Source organism: Topomyia yanbarensis, chromosome 2, assembly GCF_030247195.1.
Source record: "Topomyia yanbarensis strain Yona2022 chromosome 2, ASM3024719v1, whole genome shotgun sequence".
Taxonomy (NCBI): domain Eukaryota; kingdom Metazoa; phylum Arthropoda; class Insecta; order Diptera; family Culicidae; genus Topomyia; species Topomyia yanbarensis.
In genome coordinates, this window is record NC_080671.1 from 350,822,902 (window position 1) to 350,839,139 (window position 16,238).

The window sequence follows — 16,238 nt, forward strand, 5'->3', positions numbered from 1 at the left end:
TTGGCATCATGCCACTATTCTAAAAGTGTCCTGGAGTGGTATGAGGCCAATTCTGTCCATTTTGTTCCAAAGGACATGAATCCGCCAAACTGTCCGGAGCTGCGCCCGGTGGAGCAGTACTGGGCAATGATGAAGCGGGAACTTCGGGAGAGCAAGAAGACAGTCAAAGACAAGAAGGACATGTTAAGAAAATGGAAAAAAAACTGAGAAACTGGTACTTGATGACACTGTAAAGACTTTGATGGAGGGCATCAAGCGAAAATGCGTTCAATTTTACACTCAAGGCTCCATCGATTAACTTTTCTTTTTATTTTTGAAGTAAATGTATGTATAAAACTACTCTAAAATTTTGGTTTGATTTTAAACATTATAAGAAAATTGGCATGACATTTTCGGTGTCGCAATAATTTCGTGTTCGCCCTTTAATTGTAATATTGAATAATCAGTACAAACTAGTTCTATACGCGATAGTTTTTTTTATCGCTTCATTGAAGATCTGTTCTTGTTCACGTGGAGTAAAACCATTTTTTCACATATGAAAATATCAATTCGATTGCATATTTGCAATCCAAATTTTATTTATTTAAATTTGTGCGTATCAACGAAAAGATTTTCCCTTGCACATTGCTTATGTTTTTTTTAATTTTATGCAAAGAATTACAGCACTCTTCCGGGTGACCTATCAACCGCAGAACTATAACTAATTTCAACACACGTAAACGATGAAGTAATAAATAGTATGTATGTATCAAGTATAATCACACCACCTGGTCTCCTAAAACTGATTGATTGAGTCCGTCACACGCTATTTGTCAACCGAAACTCATTATTGCCACATTTAATAATTTTATACTTGTCCAAACGTGTCGCGGAAAGTATGGCAGGTTCGCTAGTGTAATGTTGGTCCAAGGTGCATAAATTTTCAATTAACTAAAACTACTATAAATATTTCGAATATCGACAAAATATTTCACGAAGATGTTTCGGTGTACCTAAACAATAAAATAAAAGCATGTTTTGCAAAATTCACCACTTTGTGAAAAATGGGGGGGCCGCTTCAGAAATTTTTACTCAATGAATTTTGATAATAGCCCGATATCAACAATAGTTGAATAGCTCGTTCGAAAGGTATTCGTGTAAACTGTCTGAAAATATATGAGAGTTAATATCGTCAATTTCGACAGCAATACCAAAAAACTGGAAAAAACACCTTTTTGCACATTCAAACATTCATATCAAATCAAAAACAAATTGTTAGCATTCTGTCTGGGTGTTAGGCATTTCATTTGAAACTGGTTTTGATAAGATCCGTTCAACCATTGCTGAGAAACATGAATGAGAGTTTGTCCGTTACATACACACACATTGTCCCAAATCGTCGAGCTGAGTCAATTGGTACATAAGATTCGGCCCTGCGGGTCTCGGGAAAAATCTTGAAAGTTTGAGCGAATTCTATACATTTCTTTTATAAATGGGTTTTTCCATTATAGATGAGTCAAGTTCATGATTTAAATAATAATGTGATCTGTGGCTGTGATCCCCTATATCAATCTCATTTTGCAAGCTCTTTCTACATAAAAATTACTACGAATATCCTAAAACATGCACTGAAATATATGCTAATTAGTTTCACAAAATAATATATATATATATATATATATATATATATATATATATATATATATATATATATATATATATATATATATATATATATATATATATATATATATATATATATATATATATATATATATATATATATATATATATATATATATATATATATATATATATATATATATATATATATATATATATATATATATATATATATATATATATATATATATATATATATATACAATAAAAAATACCTGATTTTGAGACCCATATAGATATATGCGAAAAAATCTCTCAAAACAGTTTCTTTGATGTCTTCCAAAGTATGTCACTCCCTAAAACTGCCAGGTTTTTCCGCCAAAACTGCCGTTAACGGTATTTATGGCTAAACATTAGACTGGTTCAATTTTTGACTTTTAGCTCCACCAGGCTTTACTGATTCCTTTTATGGCCCTTAGTAATTATGCAAATTTTGGTACCGATCGGTTGTGTCTACGGACCCTCCAAAAATTCCAAAGTTAATATGGAAATAAATATGGAAAATCGGCTAAATTAAAAATAAATTCTTAAAAAATCACCTCATCAATCAATTCATGAGAAAACTATATATTTCTAAAGGTATTCTTCTACTGATGACATTCGTGGAACATTGTAAGTTTGTGAAAATTCGCAGAGAAAGTTATTAACTGAAGAAGCAGCATGGCTTCAAAACAAGTGGATTTTATTATTAATCATAGCAACCCTGTTTGAATAGCTTCATCGTTATACAAGTGTAAAATAGGCTTACCACCAACCGCTCGCGTATGGCAGAAGCAGTTATTCAAACAGGGTTGCTATGATTAATAATAAAATCCACTTCTTTTGAAGCCATGCTGCTTCTTTAGTTAATAACTTTTCTCAGCGAATTTTCACAAACTTACAATGTTCCACGAATGTGTTCAGTAGAAGAATACTTTTAGAAATATATAGTTTTCTCATGAATTGGTTGATGAGGTGATTTTTTAAGAATTTATTTTTAATTTTAACCGATTTTCCATACTAATTTCCATATAAACTTTGGAATTTTTGGAGGGTCCGTAGACACAACCGATCGGTACCAAAATTTGCATAATTACTAAGGGCCATAAAAGGAATCAGTAAAGCCTGGTGGAACTAAAAGTCAAAAATTGAACCAGTCTACTAAACATGTTGTTTATATAAAAAATCCATTTAATAATCTGGTACCACTGCCATTCGTTTACGCCGCACATTGCGGCTGTTGGCTGCCGCATGCTAATAGTGTTACTAAGCAAATCAACATCTAAACACCTGGAAGCACAACTGTTATGTAGCGTTGACATTAGTGCTGGTTGCCATCTGCTGATGCCAGCATGCTGGCAACCAGTATGCTACCAGCATAATGTAAACGCATGCCATCTGCTGGTGCCAGCTGCTGGCAAGCGTTTACATTATGCTGGTAGCGTGCTGGTTGCCAGCATGCTGGCACCAGCAGATGGCAACCAGCACTAATGTAAACTGGGCATTAAGCCCATTCATAGTATAAGCCGAGCCACTGCTGTTGCTGCAGGCTTCCAATCCACACGTTTCAGAGTCTGTTGCGGTGCGCAGTCGCGAATAAATGTGGCATCGTTCCACAGCCTCACTTTTACTCGTCGGTCAACCGTTGAAAGCGCTAGAAGCGTATGCGTCGTGTCGCGTATCTTTTCAGTTAGGGAGTTGGATTTTAGTTATCATTGATTCCGACCCACCTCCTATGTTCGCGCGAGGGGGTGCACAGGTACGGTGTGTTTCGTGCTTTGTAACTTTTCGTGACTGTCGCGTCGTTGCGATCCGCGATCACCGCTACTGGCGACAACCAACAAGGATTGCGGACGGGGTCAGTCAGTGGCGCGCAACAGTTTAACACAGGTGGTTCAGAATCTCGCTCGAACATCGACAGAAACAGAAACGGAAGTGATTTGTGCGGTACGTTCTATCAACTGTGAAACAAACATGTCGAACATTAGTGCATTTTACCGCGACAGGATCGTGTTCATTACCGGTGGGACGGGATTCATCGGGAAAATAGTGGTGGAAAAGTTATTACGGTAAGCGGATGCTGTATGGTGGACTGTTTAAATATTACGTGGTGATTTTGATCTAATTCGTCATACTTTCGGACGTTTCTTCCACACAGAACAAGTGAAGTGAAGGAGGTCATACTGATGGTTCGTGAGAAAAAGAATACACTTCCGGAGCAGAGAATCAAGGATTTGTGTTCGTCCCCTGTGAGTATTGATATAATACCTAAACACATGCGATCAAGTGATACGAAAAAAAACTATATTACGAAAAGACAATGGCTGTGGTCAATTAAGTAAGATTTGCGTGCAAACATTACACCCCAACAAAATTGAGTGTTATATAGTGGAAACCGCAGATCATAATATGTGACACGTGTAAGTCTGCGGTCGAATATACGTAAGTCGCTCGAAAAAGATGTCGTGTACCAACGAACCCGTAAACTAGTCAAGCGGATTTCACAAACCAACCTCAGGTTGCCTGTGTACGGATAGTCCGCCTCGTTTCCCCCATTAACGATGCTGAAACTCCTTCATTACCTATTCTCCATATCTTGACTATTGTATCGTCTTTCGTTCATAATATGGATTCGAATAACATTTGGACTGTGATGTGATATTTCTTTCACTTCGCTTAGTGAAAATAGGATAGATTTTTAGTAGCGTGGTTTCCGGGTAGTCAACATCAACACGTCTGCTCTCAAAGTTTATTAAATTGTGCCAACTGCGTGAAATTTGATTTTTTTCTCTGTTATATAAAACAACATAGCTGTATAAACAAGGGCACATTTGCAGTGGCATGCGATTAGTTTACCTTGACTTTGTCTTTGGTATACATCAGTGAAGGTAGCTAGAAAAAATATGCTTCAAGATTCGATGGATCTATTGAATAGCTTCCAATTCGGAATGCAAAGTGTATAGGTTAGTTCTGTGAATGTGTGCTTCGAAATTTAGAGTGATTGGAGATCTTTCGATGATAAACGGGTCTGGAGCGAAACCAATTTTATGGTTTTGTTCAAAGCCAATAACCGGTCTAATTCACCAAACGGTGGGATGGAACTCCATTATTATACGAATCTGGTGTTAAATGGAAATATATTCACATTTTATTGTCAAAATTCAAGTTGAAGTAAAGTTCATCGTCTTGTTGCCAGGCAAAAAGTTACCGGAACTAATTATGTTGACGAGGTCCAAATATTTTATGGCTTTATAATTCAAGAAAGAAGAGTAAAATACAGGGTAGGGTAAAAGGGTATAATACGCCTCACCGGTTCAAAATTACCCTCTTTTATTCCAAGGACTCTAAAATTATCTGAAGCGTAAAAATTACTGATAACGGTATCGTATGCTGAAAAATAATATACACAACTGCAAATTGCAAAAAATCGTTACTACAATTTCTTGCTTTTTTTCTACTTGCTTTTGAATGAATTAGAAAGAGTCGGTGTTAGTAGAACTATTTTGAGCTACTAATTATAATATTAAAGTTCCTATTTCAGTTTAGGAAATGGCTTAAAATTATGTGTGTATGCAGAGTTATTCATGTTTTCACAACAGCTCATCGCCGTACAAAATACCCAACTAAATTCTGGATGATATGCCATATTATTAGCACAACTGCAAAGTAACTATTTAGCCAATTATGGGCTTTAAATAATGCTGATATTGATTTGTTTTAAGTAAAACGAGGTTTGCTACTATGTTTAGTCTTTATTTGCTCAGACTCAAATTTTCAATAATTCGATTGAGGCATATAACCCAATTGTTGTAGGGGATACTCACCGATTGATGTGGGTCATACCATTCTTTTGTTGTTGGGCATATTACATTTTATCTGGGAGCATTTTTCCCAGTGTGAATAAAGGAACGATAATCTACGCATCGTCAAAAATGTTTAATAATACTTTTATTATAATGTTTTAGGAAATAAGTAAGGGGGAACGAATTTATAACTGGTATAGTAATAAATTAGAGTTGTTGATGCGGAGATCATAGTGACCAACGTTGAAATATGGCCATTTTTGCTTAAGGAGGGCGTATTAGCCCCGTTTACCCTAATAGGGCGAATGATCCATCTCATCGACGTTTTCATTGCTTAAAAAACAACTTGTTAAGTCGATGATGAGAGTTGCACTGTTTTTTTCTTATCTCTCGGAAGACAATCAAATAGTTGTGTACCATTCAGTAGTAGTAATTATCCGATCTACCAATGACAATCTTTTCACACAGCCGATTGATGTTTGTTTTCGGTTGCATTTTCGCAATCGACTATTCGCCAGCTGTCACGGTAGTATCTCTTGAAGTATAGCAACAGTATTTTTTGATGATTGATAATGCAGCAAAGAGATCTCTCGTGCATAAAACCAAATACTAATGCAGCATAGAAAGTGTGCTGTTCCCAACGCCAAGGATTCGTTGACTATCCTGCAGCATCGATTCACGTACAACGCCAATTTTTTTCGGTAATGATAATCGATATCTCACGTAGAGCGATTTACGGGTACAACGTCAATCATACTTGAATAAATAATGTTGCAAGATACGGCCATCTGGTAGTGGAGTGTGTTTTCACCTGTATTGGAAGTCGACTGCAGCTTAAAACTTCGCTTAACCCATTCATGCCCATGTTGTTTATGGATAACAACGTGTTTAAACAGCTATAACTTTTGATTCAGGCAAGAGTTGCTCACAACAACAAGTAAGGCTGATAAATTTACCTTTATTACCTTTCATTTGAGCATTAACAGTTACAAGGATCGGTTCTAGAACTGAAGTTATTGCAATTAGTCTGATTGGATTCCGTAGGAGTAGTGCTGCCAGGAACAGTTTACGTTTATGAAGGAAAATCAGTTTTTCATATTTCTTCGTTTTGTTGCAATATTATTGAAAACTGATAAAGCTTATCAATTTAGACTGCTTCGGCTACGATTTCCACGCAAATGGACTATTATAAATATTCTAGGAGAATTTTATTGATCATTGGAAGGTAAAAATTGAACAGCTTCTAGCACTGCGAGGGAAGCACCTATCTTCATGAAAAAGTCTTTTGGTGTTTCTTGACCCCACCGTTTTCAAGGAAAAATAGTTTTGAGATCCTACCTGCACTAGAAAAAAGTTGGGCATGAAAGGGTTAACACTTCATGAAAAAAATACGATTCGGTCCAGTGAACCGTTAACTAAAATAGTAGCTTTGCTCCTGAAATCGTAAATAATATATTTCGTATTCAATAAACTACAAGATCATGCCAAAAATGCTTGGCTTTACACTCGTGTTTTTAGCTGGATTACTGTGGTTGTGCCCTAACGATGTTAGATTCGTTTTACGATTCCAGTTCATAATTTGGGGAAACACGAATTTGTATTAACTGTAACGACTAAAAGAGCCGACAATTAAACGATGTTCATGATTACACGATTTTTGTAATTTCTCTTCACTTTATCGAGATATTTTATCCATGAGTTCTCACTAGGGGTGAAAAAAGAACGAGTCTTGAAGATTAGGAAGATTAGGAGTCTTAAAGAGTTCTTCAAGTGCACCCAAAAATTGGGAATGCATTATTAATACTATTCAGTCTTACGCTGCGATGTTCTATGCAGTATAAAGAAATCGTCACCAGTTCACTAAGTCCATGGTTGTTTTACAACCACTTTCTTCGCTGCTTTTTCGGTTTTGTTGGCGATTTACGGCTAATTGATGACTAAGAGAAACAGAAGATTTTACATTCAGGCTTTTGTATTCTAGATCCAATTGCATTGCTATTATAATTTTTCACTGCTGAATATCTAATAACAGTAGTAAGTACGAGTTCGTACCGATTCGACCCATACTAAAACCGCACCAACATGATAGCCACCATTGCCGACCGACCCCATCTCCTTCGTTCACGAGGAAGAATAAAGGAAAGGTTGGACGGGAAGTGTTGATGCTTCACCTACTTAACCCTCCGCTTTTGGCCCACTGAACGAGCAGCCGCTGGAGCCCTAAGACGATTTCGCTAGATTTTCAGAGCAGCGTGCACTCAGTGCACTAGCGCGACTTCCGGAAGGTTAACGGAGGGATGAAAGTTCATCAGACCCCTGCATAGGTGTCGCGGAGTTGGGGATTCAGAAGGGTTAAAGTCTAGGCTTGCTCCAAACAAGCGCAAGCGATGTGACCTGCAAAGAATAATTTATTATCTTGCTGTTTAGTTAGTCTTCGAGAAAACGGTAAATCAAAAATGAAAAGATCTGGTTTAAATTTTGAGTTTTTTTGAAATTTTGGGCAGTCGGCTACCGAGAGTAACCTATGTTTTCTAAACAAAAACAATTTGAACTCCAAACAGCTACGATACGCTTATGTCACAGTTTGCCAATACTTCTCGTCTGGCACCAACAACACTACAGGTCGGATCGCTACCTAATTCATTTTTTTTTATTAAAGATTCTTAATTTACGATAATTTAGACTTTGATGCTGAATAAATGGTAACACTGGAATTTGATTTCGCCACAAGTTGGTTTAATTTTTTTTTATTAATTGTTTCCTGGCCAACTTTTCTTTATGCCCTACAGGGATCCGAAACTCTTTGACCTGAACACTGTTGGGGTCAGGTAACACAAAAAACTTGTTTTAATTAAGGTAGACGTTTCTCGCGCAGTGCCAGAAGCTGCTCAATTTTTACATTACGATGCTTAATACAATTATCCTAAAATATTTAAAATAAGCTTGTCGAACACATTCTAAACTAAGTGGTTTTATCAGTTTTCAAAAATATTTCAAGACAACAAAGATATGCAAAAATATTATTTTTCACCGTTAAATAAAACAGCCACTAGCAGCACTGATCCAGCCGAATACAATTAGACTCATTACGATAACTCCAGTTCTACTAATAATAATCAAATCAGAAAATTTATCTGTTCAAAATGGAATGGCTGGCGTCCAAAAGGGGCTAACCCACATTTTGCATTTTTTACAGGTTATGGAAAAAACTTCCGCATTGTCAAATTAACATTGTTTTGATGGTTAAAATTAATTTTATTAATAGTTCATTGAGCCATCTGGTCTAGAAAAAATAAGATAATTACTAGAACTGCCTTTCAATTCACGAGCATTTTCGTAGTTCGAGAGGGTAACCCCCGGGATTCCTAGCGTCCAAAAGGGGGGTAATTCAGACTTTTGAATTCGCTTATTTGGCACGGCTCACAACGGTAACTTAACGAAGCCGGGGCTCTTTGATATGTTCACAACAACTCAAAAATAGAAACAAATATTTTTTATTCTTTATTGAATCTTGTGCACGCAATTTTCTGTTTCGCGCAGAGATCATCGTTCGTGGTGGATAAACGTTTAGCTGCTCGCCTACTGCGTCATAAGGGTCTTTTGTGTCTTTCATGTCAAGGTCATCATCGTTGCACACCGTTAGTTTTTCTTTACTCAATCTCAGCTTTTTGCATCTTTCTCTATGACTCACCAAAGCTTTTGCCGAGATCTCAATACAAATAACGTTCGTTTTGCTGAAACCCAAAAAAATACGCTGAAAATCAGTAAATTGTTGTCACTGAGATATCAGTTGAAAACTGATCAGGTGAATTTGCTCCAAATTTGAAGCAAATCGGACAAGTCTACACTGATAAAATCAAGTACCCATTAATGCGTAGAAAACTACTCATTTTCAATAAAAGTGGAATAACCCAGTAGGGGAACATGGGGAGACTTGACCAGGTTTTCAGCTAAAACTGCATAAATCTCTAAAAAAGCCTTCAATCCCCCAAAAATCATTCAGATATAATGCGCAAAGTTATTGCGCGTCTTCATGATTTTTTGCAGAATTTTTAATTTAATTTTTGAAAAGTTACAAAAGTTTTTCTGTGATCGTTTTTTCTGGTCAAGTCTCCCCATTGCGGGGAGACTTGACCAAGGCGTGGGGAGACTTGACCAATAGAGTTTTGAAAAATCATAACAAAAAATGATGACATAAAACATACTGTAATTATTTTTTTCCCTATTGTCGAGTTCCTTAGGTAGCAGTAAAAAATATAAAGGAGTTGCATTTGATAAATTTTGATTTTTTTAAATGCATTTCTTTTTAAGGATTAACTGTACTGCTTGTATTGCATGTTCACACGTCACGAAATCAGTCCTATTATTGCTAACTTTGCTTACAAATTTTAAAATATAAAGACTTATGTTTGGGGTGGGATTTTTTATGGCGTGATTAACATTAACAGTAGATACCAAAGCATAATAAATATTAAGAATTTTGTATCTTTCTTCAGCTGATCGCCACTTGGTCAAGTCTCCCCATAAAATCTTGGTCAAGTCTCCCCAACATTAGTTATTGCGTTCAATTTCATGCGAATTCTAGTAATAACTATTCCAATGTTCCAGTTTATGTAAAATCATTTCACTGCTTCACAAGGATTAAGATGGTATATTAGTCTTTTAATAGTAATTAGTAGTCGAGTAGATATGTCCATACAAAGTTTGATAAAAAATTACATCATTTAATGCAAATTTATTAATCATGTAATATTTTCTGCAAGGAAAGGATTTTTTATTCCAAACTTTCAAAATTACCTTAAGGAATCGAAACAAGTATAAAAATATTTTTTGAAAAAAAAAATAAGAATCGAATAGAAGACGCCATAGCCGAAAATAGAATTTTGCGCTTGGTTAAGTCTCCCCATGTTCCCCTAAATGGGTAAAGCGTTTGTACCCATAAATGAGTACAGGCCTTGTACGTCAACCTGGGTATGTTTCACTTATTATTTTTCGCAGAACTGTTACAACAAAATACGTAAAAAATACTCATTTATGAACTTCGCGCCAGAATGAAAAATACTGTCAATAGAATTATTTCTGAATTTAAAAAAAACATAAAATAACAATCATTTCACATTATTGTTTCCTTATAGAAGTATAGGAATCTAGATAGAAATCCTATTCTAAAACTACTTAACAAAATAAAACCGCCAACTGGATATATTTTTGATAGCTGGATCTTTTGGCTGCTCTAAAAATGCCGAACTGGCGCATATTTTCAACATCCTCAGTAGACTAAACAGCACAGAAAAAAATATTTTGTAATTTTAAATTTATTTTCATGCACATATTTGGAGCATGAATATAAATGTAAAATTAAGTTCCACCACAAATACACACGACTTGTCGTGCTTTCTTCAACGAATTTTATTATAATTTTACACGTGGATTGAAAATTACAGTTACTTTAAACGGAAAACCAATGCACTTCAATGTATTTTTACTAGAATACTGCTGTAAAATGAATGACATGTAATATTGCACGAATGAAAGTGTAAAATTGTATGCTGTTTGATGCTCCAATTGATTTTAACGTAATTTTCAATCAAATTTTTGATTCAAGCTTTGTATGTTTACATTCGTATTGATTTACATGTCGTTTAAATTTCATTATTTTTTGGTGTGAGACGTTGTTTGCGGAGCATTGCCGAAATGTTCCGTTTCCGCCACGGACTCTGATGCAGGGCGATAATTTGCAGGTTCCACTACGATCCTTTGTTTGCAGGTTAACTCGCTTGAAATAATGCTTAAGGATTTTTCACCCATTATCAAGATCAATATATCCATTGACATTACCTCATCGAGTAGTTGTGAAATGGATAAAAAGTACTCATTGTTAGAAACAAAAAAATACCCATTTTTTGACAGCTCGAATAACTTCCGAAAATGGGCAATTTGAATACATAAAATGGGTAAAGCTTTTTTACCGTGTAGCTACCGGACCATCGTGCCTGAAGTTTGTATGGAATTTCTCGACATGGAGAAAACCCACTAGCACGCATTTTCGCCGCTAGATGGCACTATATGCATCGTATTATCACTGTAAGTGAAAATAAGAAAGATAATTTAATTGTCTACAACTTTGTCGAAGAGTGCTAGTTAATCCGACGAAAGAAGTTATTAAACTTTTAACGAAGTGCCTGAGTCAGTTTCGCATGGGTCCTAGAAGTGCATGGTTTTGTATCAATACTCGATTCTCACGAAGTAAACAATTTCGTGAAATAATGGTTAGGCTTAGCTCAATACATGTTCAGAAGAATTATAGTTAATAATACGAGTGATGTTTTCGTTAGAACATTTTCGTTCAACATGTTATCGCATAGACCGACCTCAACATATACAAACCCTTAATAGTCAGTAAATACCTTCAATAAACAGTTCCTATCCAATCCTCCTAATCGGACACTTGCATATTATAGGTTCGAACTGCTGAGTAGTTCAACCGACTAAAAACCACAACTCACTAATTACAACTGACTTCTACAGATTTCAACAAAACCTTTCTATGAATTCGTTATGTAGACTTTTCTTCGGTCCAAAATCCCGAAGCGTCTATCATCCAAGTGAGGACCAGAGACCTCGTAACACGGACATTAAACATCATCAGTTAGAAAATTCTCTTTTAGAAAAATTCCTTACTCTATGTGCGGGGTTGGGAATCGATCCCAGGTGAGCTGTGTTCAAGGCAATCAATGTACCAACTACGCTATGCCCGCCCCCGATCATCATTTTCTCTCGAGAACAGTCGGTCGGATGAACGACCTTTGCTGACTTATTTCCAAATAGTAAACTATTGCGTAAGGTAGTGAGCCACTGCGCCGCTGAAATCACAGGCTGACCGCAAGAAGTGGCAACAACGAACGTTGTTGATTTAAAGCACATTCTTGGTTTTGCAAAACATGGTGACCGCGAAAAACCGTGTGGCAAAACAAACTAATATGAGCTTGGCTTAAGGCCAAGATGGTATGATGAAAGCCATGACACTCAAGTCCCATGGTTTGCTGAAAGCTGAAGAAATTTATCAGATAGGAATTCGCGAAAATTGTGGGTTCTGTACCATGTTGTAGTTATCTAACCACCAGAATCCTTGTTTTGTTGGTGTTTTGCATTTTCATTTTGCTTTTGAATTTGATTGTAGAATACTACTGATACAACCTTCACAACCATCGTCCTGATCTTCAATGTGTCATCCATGAATTATCTTCGAACCAATCTATATGTGGTACGAATCCTCAAGCCTCATTCAAACATCAACTCTCTATTACGATTGAGCGAAGAATATAAAATAAATATCCAATGACTCCCTCAGCGATATTTCCGATTCCGTGACAGTGGAATGTATTTCATTTCCTATAGCGCATTTCCATCAGCACAGCGTGACTACACAGCCAATCTGAAACTGGTTAGCATTCGCGGAAATTTTGCGACAGCACAAGAACAGTCATAATTAATTCAGAATTACTAGGTATATTTCTCTCCGAGCGAATCGATGATGTGCGAAACAGCACGCAGATCAAACCTGCGAATCAACAAGCCTTCCACGATACGGACATTTGAAGGTCAGAAAAATGTATGGAATCTTCCGTTGAACTGTTGTCGAATCACCCTGTTAGACACCAAAGCTCTATCGTTGAGTATCTTGGTACTAATTCGGAAGAATCTATTCATCGATGGTATAATTTCATCTTCATAGTTTGAAACCAGGATGCAACTTTCAAAAACACTATCAAAATGCTAACAAATCCCTTACTAAAATATTTATTTGAGTACAATGTACAGAAAATTTCTTATCATTAAAATATCTGTTCTATAAAGGTGCTGCATAAGAAATATGTGTTATAATAGGTTTGACTGTAATAATGAATCTCCTCCAGGTATGTCAAATTCATAGCTTTCCCTATAACAGTAATAAACTCATAGCTTTCCCTATAATAGTAATTTTCGAATGAGAACCTAGAAACTAACCCAGGTTAGTTGCTTCAAACGAACGTTTTCAATGGAACTGAGTTGGGTTCTCGCAAAACAGCGGTGGTGTGAGCGAACCCGAAATATATTTCATGTTAGAACGCAACCCGGTTTTTAGTCCAGTGGCGCATAACCTAGGTTTGCTTCAAACAAACGGTTAGACGGCAGATAGGTCCGAAAGTGAGTTAGTTTCTGTCTCAAGCGAAAATGACATAAGGCAAGTGTCATCATCAACAATCATCACATACCATAATTCGCAGTGTACGGCACCGCTCACAAGAAGAAAAAAAAATCTTCTGATATATCCAAACGAACATGAAATTTGACGTGACCAGAAATACGCCAGATTTCTGTTTCATTAAATACGTCAGATTCATCTTGCTATGCTCTGCCTAGTGTGTTCTAATTATAACATCTAGTTTTAAAATAATTTAGAATTAAGTTTAATTAAATTGAAAAAAATGCATTTAATTTCCATTTTTGCATCAGCTTTGCACTGCCTCGCAGAAAAGTTTGTTTAACAAACGTCCTACGCTGATCCACTTTGTTCGACGTTTTGTTAAATGTAGGGCTAGTTTTTCTGTAGGGTTTTGACGTCTTACACGCAACGCAAACAACATTGCACGCAACGCAAAACATTGCACGCAACGCAAAATACATTATGAATTTATATTTTGATGGAAATAAATGCATTTCTTGACAAACATATGATTACGGCCTAAAAGCCAACTGTTAAAATCCACTTTTAATGGAAATTCCGGACAAACCGTTACTAGCCGAACACAGTTCACAACAGTTTATGAAAGAGAAAACTTTTCTCTTTCGTTTACTACCAACATCTGTGATTGGCATGTAACGGTTTGTCCGGAATTTCCATGCAAAGTGGTTTTTGACAGTTGGCTTTTAGGCCGTAATCATATGTTTGTCGAGATTTAATTTCGCTGATTTTTAAAAATGCATCACAAGTGATCTGCCCCTAGATCAGTATACAGTTCAAGTCTATGTATGTAAACAAGCACGTAGCCAGAAAAAGGAAGGGGCCCAAGACAATTGAAGTAAAATATCGGTTTTCAAAATATCTGCCAGAAACGAGGTTTCGATACACACTGTAATCTTTTTATGCGCTATGTCCCAGTTAAACTCATTCCGGAACCGGTTCGAATTTCTGAATGGAGTCATTATGGATTCCAAATCAAATGCAACAACCGATTCCGACTCAGAATCAGTTGTTGTATTTGATTTGGTATCCATACTTACGTACCATTCAGGATTCCGAATCAAATTCCGAATGGTTTAACCGGGGCTATTCGGTTTTCACGCGTTGTGTTGCGATGCGTTACGAAGCACGGTGCCTTTCGTAGATTGCATACTAACGATTATTATGTTGGCTATATGTAGTTTAACTCATCTTGCTTGCAAGACAAATGTTCTAGAATCAACAGTATCTCTTCGAGTCTAATAAACCAATAGCATGAGAATCGTCATTGCCACGACCATCTTCACCTGTACTTATGATAGGGTAGGAAATGTTAATGTAATGCCTTCTTAAGGTAGATCACGACTCAGCAACGCTTCCATGGGTATTACAAATTTTGATTGAAGGAGAGATATTGGTAGGTTAATCTCCGAGTATACGAATACTTAGAGCAAAAAGATATTTAGTTAGGTTTTTCTAGTGTTTAAACTCTGGATAGCCGGCAATCGAGAGTGATTTACTTTTTCCATAAACTATGGCAATTTGAACTCCAGACACCTGACCGTGGGAGTATTGTCAAAGCTGCGAGCTAATCTGATATCTATAATTGGTTGAGAATTGTGTAGTAGGTAAAAGGTAGAAGCGTTTACATTTGGATTAGACTTCTTTTTAATTTTTTTAACGCGCTGGTGTCCAATGGTTCATCTCCTAACAACGCGTTCCAAGTCGTCAGCTATGCAATTAAAACTTCGTATTGATTCCTAGATCTGAAACGGATTAATCGACTATTAAATAAATCAAAGAGCGCTGGTAACCGTAATGTAATGCAAGGAATACTAATTTCCTTGCAACTATTCTGTCAGTAATTATTCATGTTCCAGTATGTGTTAATGATTGTTGCGCCAGACTGAATTATCATGTTGTAACGCCACTTTGCTTGTTTAATATAGTGGAAATTGTTGAATGATCCTTCATAACCTACATCCTCTTCCCTATTTATCATAACATTGTTAAATGAATCTCCTGTCGGCTATACAATCTGCTTATTCAATTTACAATTTCAATATGTCGCAACAAAATTGCAGAGAACAGATATCCTGGTTCGAACAAACAAGTTTAAAATACTTATGTTAGTCTTTACGTACAAAGAGTGGTTTCACCGAAAATTTTCGCCTGGAAAGAAATTTTGGTGCTTACCCAATTTTTCCTTCTTAGGGAGGAATATAGCATGGTGTTAAAATACTTGTTTTGCCATTTGAACTAATATCCCCTAGACACATTCTTTCGTGACGTTTACAACGATTTGACGAATCTTCAATCGACAAATATGTTATAACTTTATCAAATGAACGCCTACATCAAAACTTATTCCAGATTCGGAAAGTAGACAAAATTTCACGAAAAATTCAATCAACATAAACTGAATATACTAGAATTTGATGATTTGACTTTTATTGAAATACGTTGAAAGTTCAAATTTGTCACGCGTTGTAACGTCACGTTACATTATCGGTCATAAAACAATCCTCTTCCAGTATGTTCAGTTAATGTTGATTGAATCTTTCGTGAAATTTTATTTACTTTCCGAATCT

General features: G+C 36.2%; 1 protein-coding gene across 1 annotated transcript in view; it reads left to right on the plus strand.

Moving 5' to 3' along the window:
• Positions 1-3,153: 3,153 nt before the first annotated feature.
• Positions 3,154-16,238, plus strand: part of LOC131684239 (fatty acyl-CoA reductase 1-like) — a 69,917-nt gene continuing 56,832 nt past the window's right edge. Inside the window, exons 1-2 of the mRNA XM_058966930.1 lie at positions 3,154-3,710; positions 3,800-3,890. Of these exons, the coding sequence (XP_058822913.1) occupies positions 3,616-3,710; positions 3,800-3,890 (186 nt within the window). The 5' untranslated portion in view covers positions 3,154-3,615. The remainder of the gene's footprint in view (positions 3,711-3,799; positions 3,891-16,238) is intronic.